At 38.0% G+C, this 17,107-nt stretch overlaps 2 protein-coding genes across 11 annotated transcripts in view; one reads left to right on the forward strand and one right to left on the reverse strand.

Moving 5' to 3' along the window:
• Positions 1-5,167, reverse strand: part of LOC118404353 (kelch-like protein 24) — a gene marked incomplete at its 3' end in the record, with an annotated part of 6,794 nt that extends 1,627 nt beyond the window's left edge. Inside the window, exons 1-2 of the mRNA XM_035803422.1 lie at positions 5,079-5,167; positions 152-707 (exon numbers count right to left, since the gene is read on the reverse strand). Coding sequence (XP_035659315.1) covers positions 152-666 — 515 coding nt within the window. The remainder of the gene's footprint in view (positions 1-151; positions 708-5,078) is intronic.
• Positions 5,168-5,535: 368 nt separating this feature from the next.
• On the forward strand, positions 5,536-16,825 carry LOC118404045 (elongation factor 1-delta-like). Of its 10 annotated transcripts, XM_035802989.1 has the most exons (15): positions 5,604-5,659; positions 6,151-6,207; positions 7,167-7,317; positions 8,416-8,436; positions 9,356-9,559; positions 10,959-11,030; positions 12,363-12,456; positions 13,116-13,291; positions 13,798-13,867; positions 14,039-14,085; positions 14,771-14,786; positions 14,974-15,036; positions 15,864-15,923; positions 16,106-16,161; positions 16,628-16,825. In XM_035802989.1, exons 2-15 carry the CDS (start codon positions 6,164-6,166, stop codon positions 16,664-16,666), a joined length of 1,113 nt encoding a protein of 370 aa, XP_035658882.1. In that variant the 5' UTR covers positions 5,604-5,659; positions 6,151-6,163; the 3' UTR covers positions 16,667-16,825. The 10 variants fall into 10 exon arrangements, with proteins under 10 accessions (XP_035658884.1, XP_035658887.1, XP_035658889.1 ...); XM_035802988.1 differs by lacking the exon at positions 16,106-16,161 and having other exon boundaries at positions 5,606-5,659; positions 15,864-15,979; XM_035802991.1 differs by lacking the exons at positions 6,151-6,207; positions 16,106-16,161 and having other exon boundaries at positions 5,536-5,659; positions 15,864-15,979.
• Positions 16,826-17,107: the final 282 nt, after the last annotated feature.

Genomic DNA, 17,107 nt, shown 5'->3' on the forward strand with positions numbered 1-17,107 from the left:
GATGACGTCAGCAAACGTCCATTACAAGTTTTCCATTTGGTGACCAGGTTGACAGTGGGCTTTTTAATTCCTTTGGCTGATGATTTTCCTTTTCTTCCCTTTCGTTAAAATGTGGCATTTCTAGTTTCTATAAAATTTTCAATACACAAACCTGAATGACATGAAGTTCCCACAATGATCGACAAGTGACTCTATCTGCAGCATGTGTGCTGCGACAAGGAGCCTCTCTACATCCTGTGCTGTGAGTTCCACTTCCGTTGTGTACACGTACGTCAAAATCGCCTTCATGATTTCTGCATCGATTCCTGTGATTTCCACCTCACGCCGATGACTCTCCGCCAACCCGTTGGTAAACATCGCGAAGAAGTACGGACTAACAGACGCAAGGACGTTGCGATGGCAAGGAAACGTTTCTTTCCCGACTTTCAACACGACATCGGTGAGTAGACCATTGTTGTAGAGTTTGCCCAGTCCTTTATGCAGCTCTGTACTAATATTAGAGTCCTGTACATGGTAATTATCATCCATAGGTTGGGTATAGATGTCTCTACTAGTAGTCGTAGGCTCGACATCCGAACCTGAGGTTGTGTCGGGGGTGTTGATGGTGAAGTTGTGCTCTCGCCAGTTGCCAGGGTTATCAGGGGCATCGTTGTATGAGGAAGCCATCGCTTCGGCACAGTACTATGTTACCATGACAACCAAGAAACCTGCAGAGTAAAAGAAAAAAGTGATAAACAGCATTAAACTTGGTGAATACTTGTGAAAAATATTTCATCAAATGAACAATCTTCTTAGTAACCAACTAACCATACACATTATTATTATGCAAGGGGCTTTGAAATTCTGAAGCCAGTTGCATTAACTTTTGTTTATTAAATAGAAGATACCTTAACTGTTACATTTATAGAGTTTTCAAGGAAAAACAAATAAGAAATTGAATTCAATTTGGAAATGTTTTCTTTGTCTTTCTTTCCTGATCATATCCCTCTGTAGCGCGCCATTTTGAGTACATAGAAGACTCCATTCAGTCAGTCGTAACACAGTTACAATTCGTCAAATCAGGTCATCAAATATGTCCACGTAATGATGAAGGCTCAGAGAACCTTGTGTACCTCACAAGATAAATTAGACTTTTACTAGATTGACGGGTTACCACCTCAAAGTTTGGCCTAACTCGGATTTTTCGGAAGCCGCCATGTTTCTAGCCGCCATGTTTCCGGCTGAAATACGCACCACATGGGGGTTTTGCGGTACCCGATCACAAAGTAAAACGCATCTGTTTCCGGGACACACTGTCGGTAGAAGCGCATGAAACCATGCACATGAACCGACGGACTTAGGCGGTGAAAGAGACTTTACAACAAGAAGTTACAGGAACAGTTTAAGACTTCGGCGGGAGGACAGCTGTGCCAATTTAAAGCTATTCCGACAGTGTATCATTCAAATGAAACGATGTAGGGGTGTATCATTCAAATGATACAGGTTAAGATACAAGAATCCCAATTGGTGCAACATTCAAAGCTGACTCAATGGGAAAGACTAAGCTATTCCGACAGTGTATCAATCAAATGAAACAGGTAATATATTGCGATCTAGGGGTGTATCATTCAAATGATACAGGATAAGATACAAGAATCCCAACTGGTGCAACATTCAAAGGACAAAGGGAAAGACTAAGCTATTCCGACAGTGTATCATTCAAATGAAACAGGTAATATATTGCGATCTAGGGGTGTATCATTCAAATGATACAGGATAAGATACAAGAATCCCAACTGGTGCAACATTCAAAGGACAAAGGGAAAGACTAAGCTATTCCGACAGTGTATCATTCAAATGAAACAGGTAATATATTGCGATCTAGGGGTGTATCATTCAAATGATACAGGATAAGATACAAGAATCCCAACTGGTGCAACATTCAAAGGACAAAGGGAAAGACTAAGCTATTCCGACAGTGTATCAATCAAATGATACAGGGTAATATGCAGCGATCTAAAGGGTGTATCATTCAAATGATACAGGATAAGATACAAGAATCCCAACTGGTGCAACATTCAAAGGACAAAAGGAAAGATTAAGCTATTCCGACAGTTCAAAATTGCTTTGGTACAAGTAGTTTTCCATGTCGTATGCTGTTTTTAAGTTTTTGTAAAATCTAAGTTTTCCTTCGTCTACGGATAACTTGTGAAAGAAACTTTGAATGTAAATGTCAATTAGTCTTTACTCCTTTTAATGTACAGGAATAGCCGTTGTCTAAGTTTACATCAACTGGGTATATACCAAGCTCTGCTCTACATACTGAGTTACTAGAACTTCTTTGTACTCCGAGAATATACAACGATCTAGAGGGTGTATCATTCAAATGACGCAGGGGAATATACATTGATCTAAAGGGTGCATCATTCAGATGATACAGGTTATCAAGATACAAGAATCCCAGCTGGTGCAACATTCAAAGGGCAGAGGGAAAGACTAAGACTAAGTTGTCTCGTACACATTCCCTTCTGAATCTTTGTTTTATAATCTAAAAGTAATGACTATATATGATATAAACAAACTACAAAGTTGTCTTTTCGTCCACAAAACAATAAACAAGTTCTTGTGTACCAAAGCAATTCTATGGCCTTTTCTATCACTACAGCACTGGACAGTGGAACAACCTAAATCAGATCCAAGTAAAAACGCCAAGTTCAAATGCCCGCGAAGTTGGAATAGTTTGAATCAAAATATCTGTTCTCCCCCTGCACGTCCTTTCATCCTTTAATTTGTGTTATCTTTTTTAAAAATTGTGCAAAAAAATAATCAATTAAATCAAGATATCCCGACAGTATATCATTCAAATGATACAGAATAATATACAACGATCTAGAGGGTGTATCATTCAAATGATGTAGGTTAAGATATAAGAATCCTAGCATAATCCTAGCATAGGTGTAGCATTCAAAGGACATGGACCTGAACCGGACCTGAATTTTCTGTACCGGTACCCAGCCCTAATGTGTAGTGATATAGGTTGATGGATTTGTTAGTACTCAATGTAATCTGTATTTCTATTATATTTTATATGACCTCCCTCGTGACCTCAATGAAAAGCGGCCTGCTGGCCGATTTGAGCTTCTCGTGAATGAATAAAGGTTCAAACAAAAAGACAGAAGGAAAGACGAACATATGCCGAATCATTCAAATGAGAAAGGGTAATATACAGCGATCTAAAGGGTATATCATTCAATTGATACAGGTTAAAATACAAGCATCCTAAAAGTGTAACATTCAAAGGACAGAGGGAAAAACTAAGATATCCCAACAGTGCATAATTGAAATGACACAAGGCAATATACAGCAATCTAGTGGGTGAATCATTCAAATGATACAAGAATCCTGAAGGTGTAACATTCGTTCATATAAATTGACAGTTGTCCTCCCGTCGAAACTTGAAGGAGGTAATACGGATAAAACATCGCCTTTCTACAACCGTGTCTTATAAATTGACACAGTTGTCCTCCCGCCAGTCGAAACTTTCTGTTATTAAAGGAGGTTAATATGGATGGAACAGCGCCTTTCTACAACTGTATCATATATAATAGTCTTTCCCGGGGAGTTTGTCCTTTGAATGTTGCACCAGTTGGGATTCTTGTATCTTATCCTGTATCATTTGAATGATACACCCTTTAGATCGCTGTATATTACCCTGTATCATTTGAATGATACACTGTCGGAATAGCTTAGTCTTTCCCTTTGTCCTTTGTCCTTTGAATGTTGCACCAGTCGGGATACTTGTATCATATCCTGTATTATTTGAATGATACACCCTTTAGATCGCTTAAACCTGTATCATTTGAATGATACACTGTCGGAATAGCTTAGTCTTTCCCATGGAGTTTGTCCTTTGAATGTTTAACCAGTTGGGATTATTGTATCTTAACCTGTATCATTTGAATGATACACCCCCTAGATCGCTGTATATTGCCCTGTATCATTTGGATGATACACTGTCAGAATAGCTTAGTCTTTCCCATGGAGTTTGTCCTTTGAATGTTGCACCAGTTGGGATTATTGTATCTTAACCTGTATCATTTGAATGATACACCCTCTAGATCGCTGTATACCTATTTAATTTGAATGATACACTGCCGGAATAGCTTAGTCTTTCCCTTTGTCCTTTGAATGTTGCACCAGTTGGGATTCTTGTATCTTAACCTGTATCATTTGAATGATACACCCCATAGATCGCTGTATGCACATTGTGTATTACCCTGTATCATTTGAATGATACAGTGTCGTCGGAATAGCTTTAAGGCTTTTCCAGAATTCTGGTTCAAATACAGTTAAGTTATATGAGGATATATATATATATATATATATATATATATGTGGTAGATCTGTGGAACTTCTTGTATATATATATATATATATATATATGGCAATATGACAGATAATATTCAGAGGTAAAACTTTCATTCGGTCATTTGTAGTGCAAAGTCTCGGGTCAGTTGGGATGAACCAATAAGGTTTAATAAGATAACTGATAAAACCTAGATCTGGTCTGTTTAATTAAGCTGTCTAAAGTGTTTTGACTGAGATACATACGATTCTCCAAACTGAGGGTACTCAATCGGTAATCCCTGGTAGAGTATTGCGTGTTTTGTTTTGGGTAGTTGGTTTGATCCGGAAGTATCACATCGGTCACGTGGAAACCCCCATGCAGACCGTAAAACACGAGGTACGCTCGCCAAAATGAGTACTTAGAAGGTCAACTTTGACGAAACGAATCTCGTCTTGAACTACTTTTTGAAATCTCAACTGACCTACACACGGTTGCCTGACTCTTTTAGATCACGGGGACACATATAATAGCTCGATTTGACGTATCGTGACTGTGCTACGACTTATTGAATGGAGTCTTCTATGTACTCAAAATGGCGCGCCACACCTCCCCTTCTCCAAAGATCGCTCTTTGTTTATCAACAAAATATTTCAGTTTTGGTCGCTTAAAATGGTAATATTAGCTTTACAGAAGTCCGATGTACTAGACTAAGTTATGGTGTAAAGTTTGGGATAAATCTCACAACACATACCTTATACAAAGCCAAGCTTTGCCGCATGAAAAACTCAATAAAGTGAGAAATGAGCATGATGTTGTGGACTTCTCAGGCGAGTCCACATATTTGAAGATAGGTATATCGATGTTATAAAATATATAGTTAAATATAACATTTGACTCTTACCATGCCTGATGCTACCTTTTTCTTGTTTAAATCATATTATAATGTAAAACAAATATATAAAATTACTTTATTAACATTTAGGGCTTTGCATTTTATACCTGCTGTCCAATTTTGTTCCCTTACTAAAAAGTGGTATGACTTAAAGGTCATCCAAAAATGACCTTTTGACAAGACCATTACTGAAATAAGGGAGATTCAGTAACAAATAAAATTTGAAAGCCGTCCTATTTCCAAACAAAAATAATCAATAAAAGCCATATAGTTACTAAAAGTAACATTTATTTCAGTTGTTTTGTTTTAGATATAATAGATTTAGAATAGATACTGTATATAATAATTTAGAACCCTGTGTAATAATGGACTCGTCCTTCACGTGTTCAGCCTCTTTCGCAAGTGCCAGCCATCTTGGAAGTCGTGGTCAGCTGTGCCAGGTAAAAATTTCCTTCTTTTCTGCAAGATTCCTGGTGACAAGATACTCTCTGTGTGTCTTAGAATTTAGGAGACATGTCTTAGAATATGTCTGTGTCCTTCGTTTGAATATGTGATGCATGAAAGTCATTTTAATAGCAGTATTTGTTCCGCCGACTTGCTGAAAAATTATGTTCCATATCCACTTTGCTGACGACATGCTTTGCAATCTGCTGGGTTCTAAAAAAACTCAATTTATTTTACTTTAATATATGATCAAGAAAACTACTATTTGTAGAATTAATTATTTTCTTAAGATAATATAGCTTATATAGCTACATACATCTATAGATACGATATGGACTTTTTTATAAATTTATTTATCAAATTATGATAGTTACTTAATGTCTTAAACTAGTATCAAATCAAAGATATTTTAAAAAAATGCGAAATTTTCCAGTCCACTCCTAATGTTTATACGTTTTTTGTATATCTCTCTTTGTTGTATTTCCAGAAAGATTACATGAATGTCCCGTCAGTTCTATAGAACAGAGCTCGTTTTCCAAATAAGGTCTCGTAAACTCATGACACTTGTCTTTCAGAAAAAAAGCCCAGGCATGTTGGTTTATTTCGATTTTTTGTCTATGAACGTTCAAAATACTGTAAAATATGGCATTTTGCGGGGAAACGATCAATTCTAACGGATAAATTTATTTGTAATCAATTTGCATGTGCAAGCGTGTAGTTCCTTAATCCAAGTGGATTGTACCAGGTGCATGCTCAGAAAGGAAGTTTGATTTTGTGTGGCATTTATCCAGTATGAACAGTGAAATAATCTATTCTAACGGAGAACTAGATATGTGATTGATTGATAAATTGATTGATTGATTGATTGATTGAAAAGTTGAAGTGAGAACCAAGCAACTGTGGTCTTGGAAAGTTATCAGGTATTTTCCTTCACTTATACCCTAAATCTTACGATACACACAACACAAGTAGATTGTGTAAGGCAACACTGACTTCATCTTATGGCTGACATCTGCGAGCACATTGCTTTAATACTGGCCACATGTCCCCGAATAGTATCCCTCGTCAATCAGACTTTGATGCAAGCTCTCAAGGATAAGGGGGCACATGGTAAGAGCCTTGGGCCAGAGCGCCCCTGTTCCCTTTTGAAACAGGTTGTGGAACTGTAATTTTTCCTGGATTTTCTTTCCAGCCTTCACACAAAAGTTTGGGAGTCTCCAGAGGATCCATCCATAAAATTAAGTCAGTGTGACCTAAAAAAAAGAAAAGTAGTTTATACATTAATCTACTGTTCCATTTGCCAAAAAGCAGTTACTCGAGCAGTTGGATATGATTTTAGAAACGGTCAGACCTTTCAGATAGTCAGTGACACTGATGAAAGATAGTGGATACTATCTGAAACATCTAACTGTTTCCAAAATCATATCCAACTGCTTGAGTAACTGCTTTTTGACCTATCTTATTGCCTGGATGTCTAATCATGACGTACTGTTCCATCCTCAGCTCAACTCCCAACATGACGGTACCGAACACCCTCACCCCGGCGACCCTCGACAGCGTGGAGCCTGTCTGGTTCGACAGGTTCCGTGTGGAGGAGGCGGAGGTCAGGTACCAGCAGCACCTGGCTGACCAGCACTCCGGACTCGTGGTCAAGGTCAGTGGGTCAAACAGCACAGTGGGGTCAAACAGCACAGTGGGGTCAAACAGCACAGTGGGGTCAAACAGCACAGTGGGGTCAAACAGCACTCAAGGTCACAATAATACCATGATGATAAAGTCATATTTGTTCTTGATTAAAGACTTCTGGCATCCTCTGCCCTTGAAGTCTTGTGAAATGCTTAGGCCAAAGATGTATGTCAAGGTTAAAAACAGGTTGAAGGAGAAAAAAAGTGGAAAAAATAAGCACCTTCACTGTTTTCGAATGTGCATGTGCAACGACAGGAATTATGGGTAATATGTCAAAGGTAAAGGCCCCTGAGACATTAACAAATCACGTACTGACATTGCTATGCAAATTGAAAATAATGGTTGAGACAAGAACTGTTTACAATTGCAAGTCAGGGGCCTTAACCTTTGACATATAACCCACAATTCCTGTCACTGCATATTTGTACTTGAAACAGTGAACATGCTTATTGGACTTACCAAGAGAGTGTAGTATGATTTTTGGTTTGTCTGTCCACGTGTGTTTTCATTCTGCCATCACTGCCTTGTAGAAATGGTTGGGTTCTTTTTATTCATGTGTATGTGTATTTGTGTACATGTAAATGTGTTTGTTAAAATGAGTGTATATCATCAAGTTCACTGCCTTTATATGTAGTATTATGCAATGATAAAGGCAATGAATATGATGATGCCTTCGCTGCATGTTGCATGTTGTATGCTTTGGATTTTTTTTATGGCAACATATACTAAAATGAATGTTTGAATTTGTGTCTCTGACTCTTAAATCATAACTTTTGTTACTCATGATCATTAATAAGAATAGAATTTGGCTCAGACAAAAAGATGAATTATATGCTTTACACGTACTGATTAGATGTAGCTTGGTTTAAGTATATTGTACAACTACAAGTGATACAAGTTTGTTTAATGCCTCTTTCATACTATAGTTTAGATAAGGTCTATGTATTTAAGAAGACAAGAAGATGCCAGTAGTACATATATATAGCATGCAGTTTGTTCTGTACGTAAAAAAGCTGCACTCCTGATTCTGACTCTGCCTGTTTCCTTGCTACCCTCTGCTTACTAGAAGCGGAAAAATAGAAGTCGGGTGAGTAGCCTATCTTTGGAGCTGTGAAGTTGTGAAGTTGTAAAGAGTATCCGTACAATGCACACTGTTACTTTTCTCTTGTATAAATTTATACAAAAAAATGCACTTTCCTGTGAGTATAGTAAGAAACTAGCAAAATGTACATCAATTTGCCATTAGTAACATTGTCTGCACATTGCTCTTGATTTGTCCATGCAAATAAAGATGCACATAAGTCTAATCAATATAAATCAACTATTAGGCCACACCGATTTAATTTCTTGGTTCACGGATTCGCTCGCTCCTATTTTTTGGGAAAAAAAATAAAAATAAAAATTACCACTCAGCAAATTTTCACCATTAATGAAACCATTCACCAACTTTCTGGTGTAGCAAATTGGCCTTTATATTATAAGCTCCTTAAAGTGTGGGTACAGGTGCCGTTACTGTACAAAAATAGTGTTTTTGTACTTTTTTCAAGCTGAAAACTTTTTTCTTTATGTTTTGGATTAGTCGTTACCTTTACCCCAACCATTTTACAATTCTTATTTTTATTTTTATTTCGCCCTCTCGCTCCTTATTTTTTATGAAAAAATCCGTGAACCAAGAAATTAAATTGGTGTGGCCTTAAATTGATTAAGCAACAATAATATTACACTGTCTGGAACAAGTTAGAAATGAGCAACATGCAGTTAATATATGAAAATAAGGCTGAAAACTATTTCTACCCTTTGTCTCTTCTATGCTTCTAAGTGGTTGCCTGAATACACAATATGTAGTTCTCCATTGCATTACTAACAACCTTCTCATATTGGTGGCTCTTTCGCTCTTCACATAGCTTGTATAGTTGTAACTACTTACTACTAACCCTTCACTCTACTCCTCCTTGTCTTCTGTCTTTCCTTCTCTCACTCTGCTGCTTGAAATTTGGACCGTGAAGAAGAAGAAAAACAAATCTGACAGCAGTCCCTCCAATGCTGAGGTAGAGGTAACCACTCCTGGAGAGGAAACTGTGCAAAACAAGAAGGCGGAAAAGCCGGAGAAGTCCGGTGAAAAGAAGGGAGGGCGGGGCAAACAGGCGCAGAACGCCAGAACACCCCCAGCGGAATCAAACAACAAGAAGAAGGGTGGAAAATCTGTCTCTGTAAGCCTCTTATGGTTACAGTATACATGTGGTTGGGAAGTGATAGTAGTCGTACAAACATAGACATGTTATATAAAATGTACCTCAGACTATATAAGGTAGTACTACCATCCTAGTTAGTGTTCCATGGGCTCCCATATATCACTACAGCTAAATGTACATGTTGAAACTACATGTAGTTAGTTTTCCTTTACTCCCACAGTCTCAACTACCGGTAGTAGTATTGGAGAGTAGGGGTGAGTACCGGTACAGAAAATTCAGGTACAGGTCCGGTTTAGGTCTAGAGGCTCAGGTACAGGTCCGGACCTGAACCTGATATTTCATGAATGGGCGATACGTAGTCATCGAAAGAGATGATATTGCATATCAAACGTTTATGCAAATCTTTTTTTCCAAATGTTTCCCCGTATGCCCATGTTGACATACAAGTGATGTAAATGCCCATACATTTTTGTCCATTGTGTATACTGCTTACTACATTGTGCATTGTATCATGTCCTATATGAGAATGCTTGCATGTGTTGTGACTTGAATGCCTGTGCTGTGGGTGGCAATGTTATGCTGCTAATGAACAAGGCCACACCAATTTCATTCATTGGTTCTCAGGTTTAAAGGAACAAACTACTGAACTGACACTCCAAAAAACAACATGAAAACATAGTCCTACTCTAAGCTTCAAGTAAAGTGTATACCTTAGTACACACATTTTCAGAAAGCGAATAAAGTTATAGTCAGGGTCACGTTTTTCTCCCATGTTTCTCCCATGCTTAAATTTTGCTTGAACTGCCTGGGAACCAAGACAATGGAAATGTGTGGCCCCAGCATGTGAGTGTGTGCTGCATTTGTGACATTGTGAAGGCATGACGTGTGTGCTTCCCTCTCTTACTCTGACAATGACTCAGAGCTCTGGTGAACTTACTGTAGTGTGGCAGGAAATAAGGTTTATGTTTTGTAGTTGGCTTCAAATTTGGTAGCTTGAAAAATAAGGGGAGTGCACAAACTCAAGATCAGGTGTTGACAAGTTTCAATTTTATGTCCATTTCTGTTACAATTCAAATTAACAAGATTTGATTTTAAAAAGGGTTGAAAAAAGCACAGCACAAATGCATGTAAGTGTACATACGATGTATACATATGTTTGCAATATTCAGAAATCTGTTATACAATTTACACATACAAGAATTACACGGAAAATTGCAAAAGTATGTTACAAAATGTACCAATGTAATTATTGAGGTACTACCACTGGGCACTACACTGAAAGTATGCTAAAAAAAATCAATGTGTCATTTACAAGAAATCTCATATAAAAATCTCATGACATTAAACTTGAATGTGAAATATTTGGAAATATTATTTGGAAATACTTATGGCCTTGCCTCCTGTGTTTCCCTTGTAGGAGGGCACCAGTAGCATTCTAAATGAGATTGCACGGGCACGCCAGAACATTCAAAACTCCCTCAGTATACCTGTGAGTAGAACAACACCTTTTCTACTAACCTCGCACAACCACACCCAACCCCACCCATCCGCACTACTGATCTCTGGTAACGCACTTAGAACCTGCCAGAATCGCATTGATCTGCGTACTAGTACTTGTAGTGTGGCACAGCTCCATCTGATTTCTTTTACCAGAAGTCTTGACAGAGTTTTGATGTGTTCTCAAAGCTGGTCCAGAATGTGCAATGAAGGACTAGGCATCCCTAAATACTTCTTTTACGAACAACGAATATAGGTAAAACCATGGAGAATGGTGAACTATCCTTACAGATATTAGTAATTCGCTGTGAAAATTTGATGGTATTTCTCAATATCTTCTACTTTGGAAGCAGTAACAAAGCCAGTCTTCCATTGCACATTCTTGACCACCACATCTGCCCAAATCCCACTCATTGTTGAGAACACCTCAGTACCTTGCCATGATTTCTGTGTGATAGTTGTTAGATGGAGGTATTGCAGTAGAGACTTCTAGCTTTAATGTTATGATCACTGCATGTGCTTCTCTACTTCAGCATTAGAACCAAATCTGCATGTCGGTATTGTGACTTTGTGATGTCTCTGATCATGATTCCATAGTTAACACAGCTACGAACTACATGTAGCACCTGTATTTAGTTATAGAAGGTTTTAGAAGTATCATCAAAATTCATGTCCATTTAGATACAATGATGTACAATTTCTCATGTCCAGGTAGAACTTGTTTATCGCTTAAGTTTTGATTATTTAGATTGAGACAATTGTCTATTGTGCTTGGTTAACATAAGTCTAGCTTTAATATGTATTATGATCATAGTAAATAGCACTGTAGCCTTATACCAGTACAGTGTAAATGAAATTTAATGTACGATGTGTAGAGGTACAAATATTTGTTGTATATTATTTATAACCTTTTCTTTTTTTTGACAGTCAAGTATTAAATTTTGTACCAAACTTTTAAATATTTCTTCAAGATCAGCATTGCAAGGCTGGTGGCAACACTATGGAAACGTACTGCTGTAATTCACATATCTGGCTTTATACACTATTTCCACACACAGATAAGGACTCACCAACAAGCTTTCATTCCTCTGGACTTTCTCAGGTTGATAACCTGATGGCAAGAGCTTTACTAAATCATAAATGTGTGCAAAAGAAGCCAGTCAGATGGAATCTTCATAATGTCTTTCATTTGAATGTGATATGGCTGCATATTTTCATGATCGAATTTTAACATACACACAGCCTTGCAATGCTGATGAATTTCTCAGACGTCTTGAAGAGTGTTTGATGTTTCCTAAGTTGCTGTCCTGTTCTGTACCTGTAGGGAGAAGGGCTGCAGGTAGGCACCAGTGTGGGACACGCCGAGGTGTTCGCTCGACTCTCAACTCTGGAGCAGGAGAACAAGGACCTGAGGAAAGGTGAAGTATAAAAAAAGTTTGTGAAAAACCACCACGAAAAGTCGTTTTTCCCACTACTCAAGACAATGGTCCAATTTGCTACAAAGGAATATTTGGTGGAGTATCCGACTTCCATGTGCACTTAAGTCCTATCTTCATGTGAACGTTTGACTAAAGTCTTGGTAGAAATGGCTATAGATTCTTCTCTACTTTGCTTTTGTTATTTTTTGAACCTGTAAGCACCAAAACGTATAAACCCATGCTGATGAAATATGGTCATTTTCTACTCGGTCCAAAATCCGGTTAAGAAAATTAAGTTAGAAAGACGGAACTGAGACCTTGAAAAACGGGTTTTTAATGAGATTATCATATGCGAAAGGGCGCCGACACACTAAGTCAACAATCATAACAATAGCAAGACAAACAGTGTGTGGCTTTCCGACCGTGGACAGCGTCCCCAAGCTGCCTGTAGCTTCTACCAAGAATTTTTGTCCATCAAGGTTGACGGATTGGTTTAAAAACTTTTCCGTCACACGCAGCAAATTTCCGTCAATTGACGGAAAAACGGACGCTGGCTAGAGCCCTGACAGATACAGAAACTGGTATGTTCAAAGCTGGTTGTTCTGGGGTAAATTCTGATGCAAATATGCAAATCGTTGTTGTTTGTTCCACCCCTGCAGTAACCAATGACCTGAAGGCACTTGTGTTAAAACTGGAGTCCCGGGTGGTCTCCCTGGAGAAGGGCGGGGCAGCGCCCTCCAACTCACCTGCCAAACCGGTCCAGAAGGTGGAGGAGGAGGATGATGATGATGACGATGATGATGATGATGACATCGACCTGTTTGGAAGTGACGACGTAAGAGGATATTTTTCTCTAATGTTATCAACTTTGTTCCTAAACCTTCAGATTTGTAACCCTACAAGAACTATCTACAACCAAAAGTTGTCCCCATAACTTGCCAAGAAAACAGTTATCAAAACTGAAAGTTCCACTGCAATATCATTAAACAAGCCACTAGGGGATCTTATGAAAACCTACGGGGGCCACATACCAAATATACATGTACAATCCATCTTTGCATTCTCAAGCTATTGTGTTGACACACATACACAATTGCAGGAACACTCATGAAAATGCAGATATCTGTCTATACTTTACGTGTAGTTTAGTAGGCAGACAGAGAACTGATGTGACGAAGTTTTCATCATCATGTTGACTTGAGGACAACATTATGAATACGAGAAATATAAAACAGTTCACTCTGGTTGACCATCACAAAGCATGTATTACACAATAATGAATCAGGGTACTGTATTTGCTCCATGTCACACATTACTGAGGCTGTTAATTCCTTCTCGCAGGAAGCAGATGCTGCAGCAGAGAAACTTAAAGAAGAAAGACTGAAGAAATATCAGGAAAAGAAGTCCAAAAGTGAGTCTGCCCAATTTGTAAATTTCAATCTTGATTTGACGACCTTCGTGACTATTAGAATCTGATAAGTATAATTGTTGATCTAATACAAAGGTAGATCTAAGGATTGAAATAACAATGTGTTTGTGCACTTATTACAGATAGTTGATTTTTTTGTTGTCTTGTTTTCAGAGCCAGCTCTTGTAGCAAAGTCTATGATCATCCTGGACATCAAACCGGTGAGTTTTGGTTCACTTGATACTGTAATTCACTTTGTCTTCTCGGTACCAAACTTTCACGGTCTGAGAAAATTTAACTTGTTCTCGGAACTAAATGTTCACGGTGGCGGCAAGTGCACATGAAAAAGTATCTTGTATTATTTGTTATCAGTAATGATGCAGTCATCACATTGAAAACCGTGAACATAACAGTACAGTCAAACCTGTCTATAGCGGCCACTCAAGGGACCGGACAAATTTGGCCACTATAGACAGGTGGCCTCTGTATAGAGGTGGCAACTTGTAGATAAAATACCCAAGGGACCGACAAAAAGTGGCCACTATGGACAGGTGGCCCCTCTGTAGAGGTGGCCCCTAATACAGGTTTGACTGTACATTGAAAAAATCAGGAATAACAGTATGTAATTATTGTCAGTTTTGGTTCTCTTGATATGTAATTGTTGTTACTATCTCAGACACCTCTTTTTACATGTGATAATACATTTGAATATTACACTAATGTTACAGCAATTTAATGATAAGTTCAACTTGCGAAATATTGTTGTCTTTATATGTACTGCAAGTATTTACTATTATTAATATTGTCTTAATATATTACTCAATGTTAATGTGCAATTATAGTATACTCAAATAACAGGTTGTTTTTCTTCTTTTTCCCCCTGTACTGTTTCTTTCAATATGATAGTGGGACGATGAAACAGGTCGGTTCTTTGGATTTTTTTATTGCTTTTGATAAAATAAACTCTTGTTCACAACCTCAATAAGACATGAAAAAAATGTGAACATTTTCTTTGAATTGTGTTGGTTAACATAATGCTGAGCTTATCTGTGGAACCACAGTTTGTTATTGATGCAAACTTACAAGTTCTATATTTTGTTTTTTTACAGACATGGCTGAGGTTGAGAAGTGTGTTCGGTCAATAGCAACAGACGGACTCACATGGGGACAATGTAAGTACTCAGGATATCTGGATATATGCTGTATTGATGTAGCCTGTGTACCATCCGGATAGTAGTTCACTCCTATGTTTGCTTCTGCTATCCGAGTGGAGACTTGCGCCTTCAAACCGTTTTGTGGTAACGTCAGTTAATGAGAAAATTAAGGAATGGGTTCTAGAGCGCTTGTTCGATGACAACAGGCCAAGCAAGCTTACGGAGGGCGCTTTGGGTGTTGGAACGCCAGTTTGAACGAGCTCATTCCTTACTTCGCTCATTTGTAGGGACCAATCAGCGCCTGCGTCCAAAATTTGGACGATTCCGGACGTTAAGATTATCCGCGTTCCCAGACGGAAACACAGAGAAGCGACTGCATATAGTGTATAATGAACGTCAGAGCTAGAAGCGACTGTATATAGTATATAATGAATGCCAGGGCGAACTACTTTCCGGATGGTACCCAGGCTAGTATTTAAATGGCAATGAAGGTTAGACATCCAGGTAATAAGATACACCAAATAGCAATTGTTTACTAGCAGTTTTTTAAGCAACTGGATATGATTTTGGAAATGGTCAGACGTTTCAGACAACAGCTGTTATCTTTGGTCAGTGACATAATCACACCCACAACAGGTTAACTTGTCTTCCCTTTGCTTCCTATTGTACTACACTAGAAATTAGATGTTAGCTGCATTTTTTCTCCTTTTTTCTTGCAACCAAATTTGTCCCCCTGGCCTACAGCATTAAGAAATTCTAGGTCAGCTTTGTTATTATTGTAATAGAGCTTATTGTCATAGAGTTGGGATTTTTATGAATTGTTTGTTATTTTTGCTTTGTTGCAGCCAAACTTGTACCTCTGGCTTATGGCATTAAAAAGCTCCAGATCAGCAGTGTGGTAGAAGATGAAAAAGTTGGAACAGACTTTCTGGAGGAGAAAATCACAGAGTTTGAAGACTATGTAAGTATAAGTAAAAGTTTGAGTAGAAAGGCTATTCAAGAAGAAGTGCCATTGGTTTTGTTTCTGACAGACTTTCAGTTACCTGAAAATAACATAACTAATAAAAATCTAAGCAACAAATAGAAGATGACAAAGTGGGAACAGACTTCCTTGAGGAAAAGATCACAGAGTTTGAAGACTACGTAAGTTTATGCACATAGAGTCCGACAAAAAAATCAGACTACTGGAAGGAACCTTGAATATGACTGTATACAGTACATGTAACTGTTTGTTAGCCATTTATCCACCAGGTACATATTATATGTCCCCTCTACTGTGAAACTGAGTCAAGTTCTCTTGAAAAAGGTGGCATTCTGCCTCGACAAAAAGGAGCATTAATTGGTGGATAGTTAACCAGTGCTTAATAACTGCATCTCATGTATTCCATATCTGCCTTTTTTAGATTCAGGAATCCTAAGCAAATAATGATGTTTCCCAGTTTATAACTCTTTTAGCTTGAAGGCACCAAACAAAAACAAAGACTCGTTCATATCTACTCGAGATAGATCAGAGACTTATATATTTGTTTAGTGTGACAGCCAATATTTGTTTAACTTTTTCGTAACTTTAGTGCCCATGTTAAGATTTTAATATTGTTTTTGTTTATAGGTCCAAAGTGTTGACATCGCTGCCTTCAACAAGCTGTAAACAAGATCACCGCAGAAGAACAACAACAAACCATCTCCAAACTAAACAACAACAACAACAACAACCACCTTAAACAAACAAAGGAGAAGATATCTAAAAACTTTCACTGGTCACCAACACCCATGAAATGTAGCCAATTAAAGCTTTCATCCAAACACAGTCAGTTGTGATTATATTGCCAAATTTCAGCCGTCAAAATGGCCATACACAAATGAATTTGTCCATGAATTATTGTCTGGCAGACCTAAGGAAATGACCAACAAGAAAACAGGAATAGATTTTATAATTGTGTCATGTGCAGACTGCATTACTTAAAGTTACGTCTATGTGTCCACATTAGGTTACGTCTATGTGTCCACATTAGGTTACGTCTATGTGACCATGTGTCCACATTAGGTTACGTCTATGTGTCCACATTAGGTTACGTCTATGTGACCATGT

The sequence above is a fragment of the Branchiostoma floridae genome, chromosome 17, assembly GCF_000003815.2.
Source record: "Branchiostoma floridae strain S238N-H82 chromosome 17, Bfl_VNyyK, whole genome shotgun sequence".
Taxonomy (NCBI): domain Eukaryota; kingdom Metazoa; phylum Chordata; class Leptocardii; order Amphioxiformes; family Branchiostomatidae; genus Branchiostoma; species Branchiostoma floridae.

Coding starts and splice junctions, on each gene's coding strand:
- LOC118404045 (XM_035802989.1), top strand. CDS start 6,164: ATGTCCCGTCAGTTCTATAGAACAGAGCTCGTTTTCCAAATAAG. Junction 6,208..7,166: donor GAGCTCGTTTTCCAAATAAG/GTCTCGTAAACT, acceptor TTCCATCCTCAG/CTCAACTCCCAACATGACGG. Junction 16,162..16,627: donor TCACAGAGTTTGAAGACTAC/GTAAGTTTATGC, acceptor TTTTGTTTATAG/GTCCAAAGTGTTGACATCGC.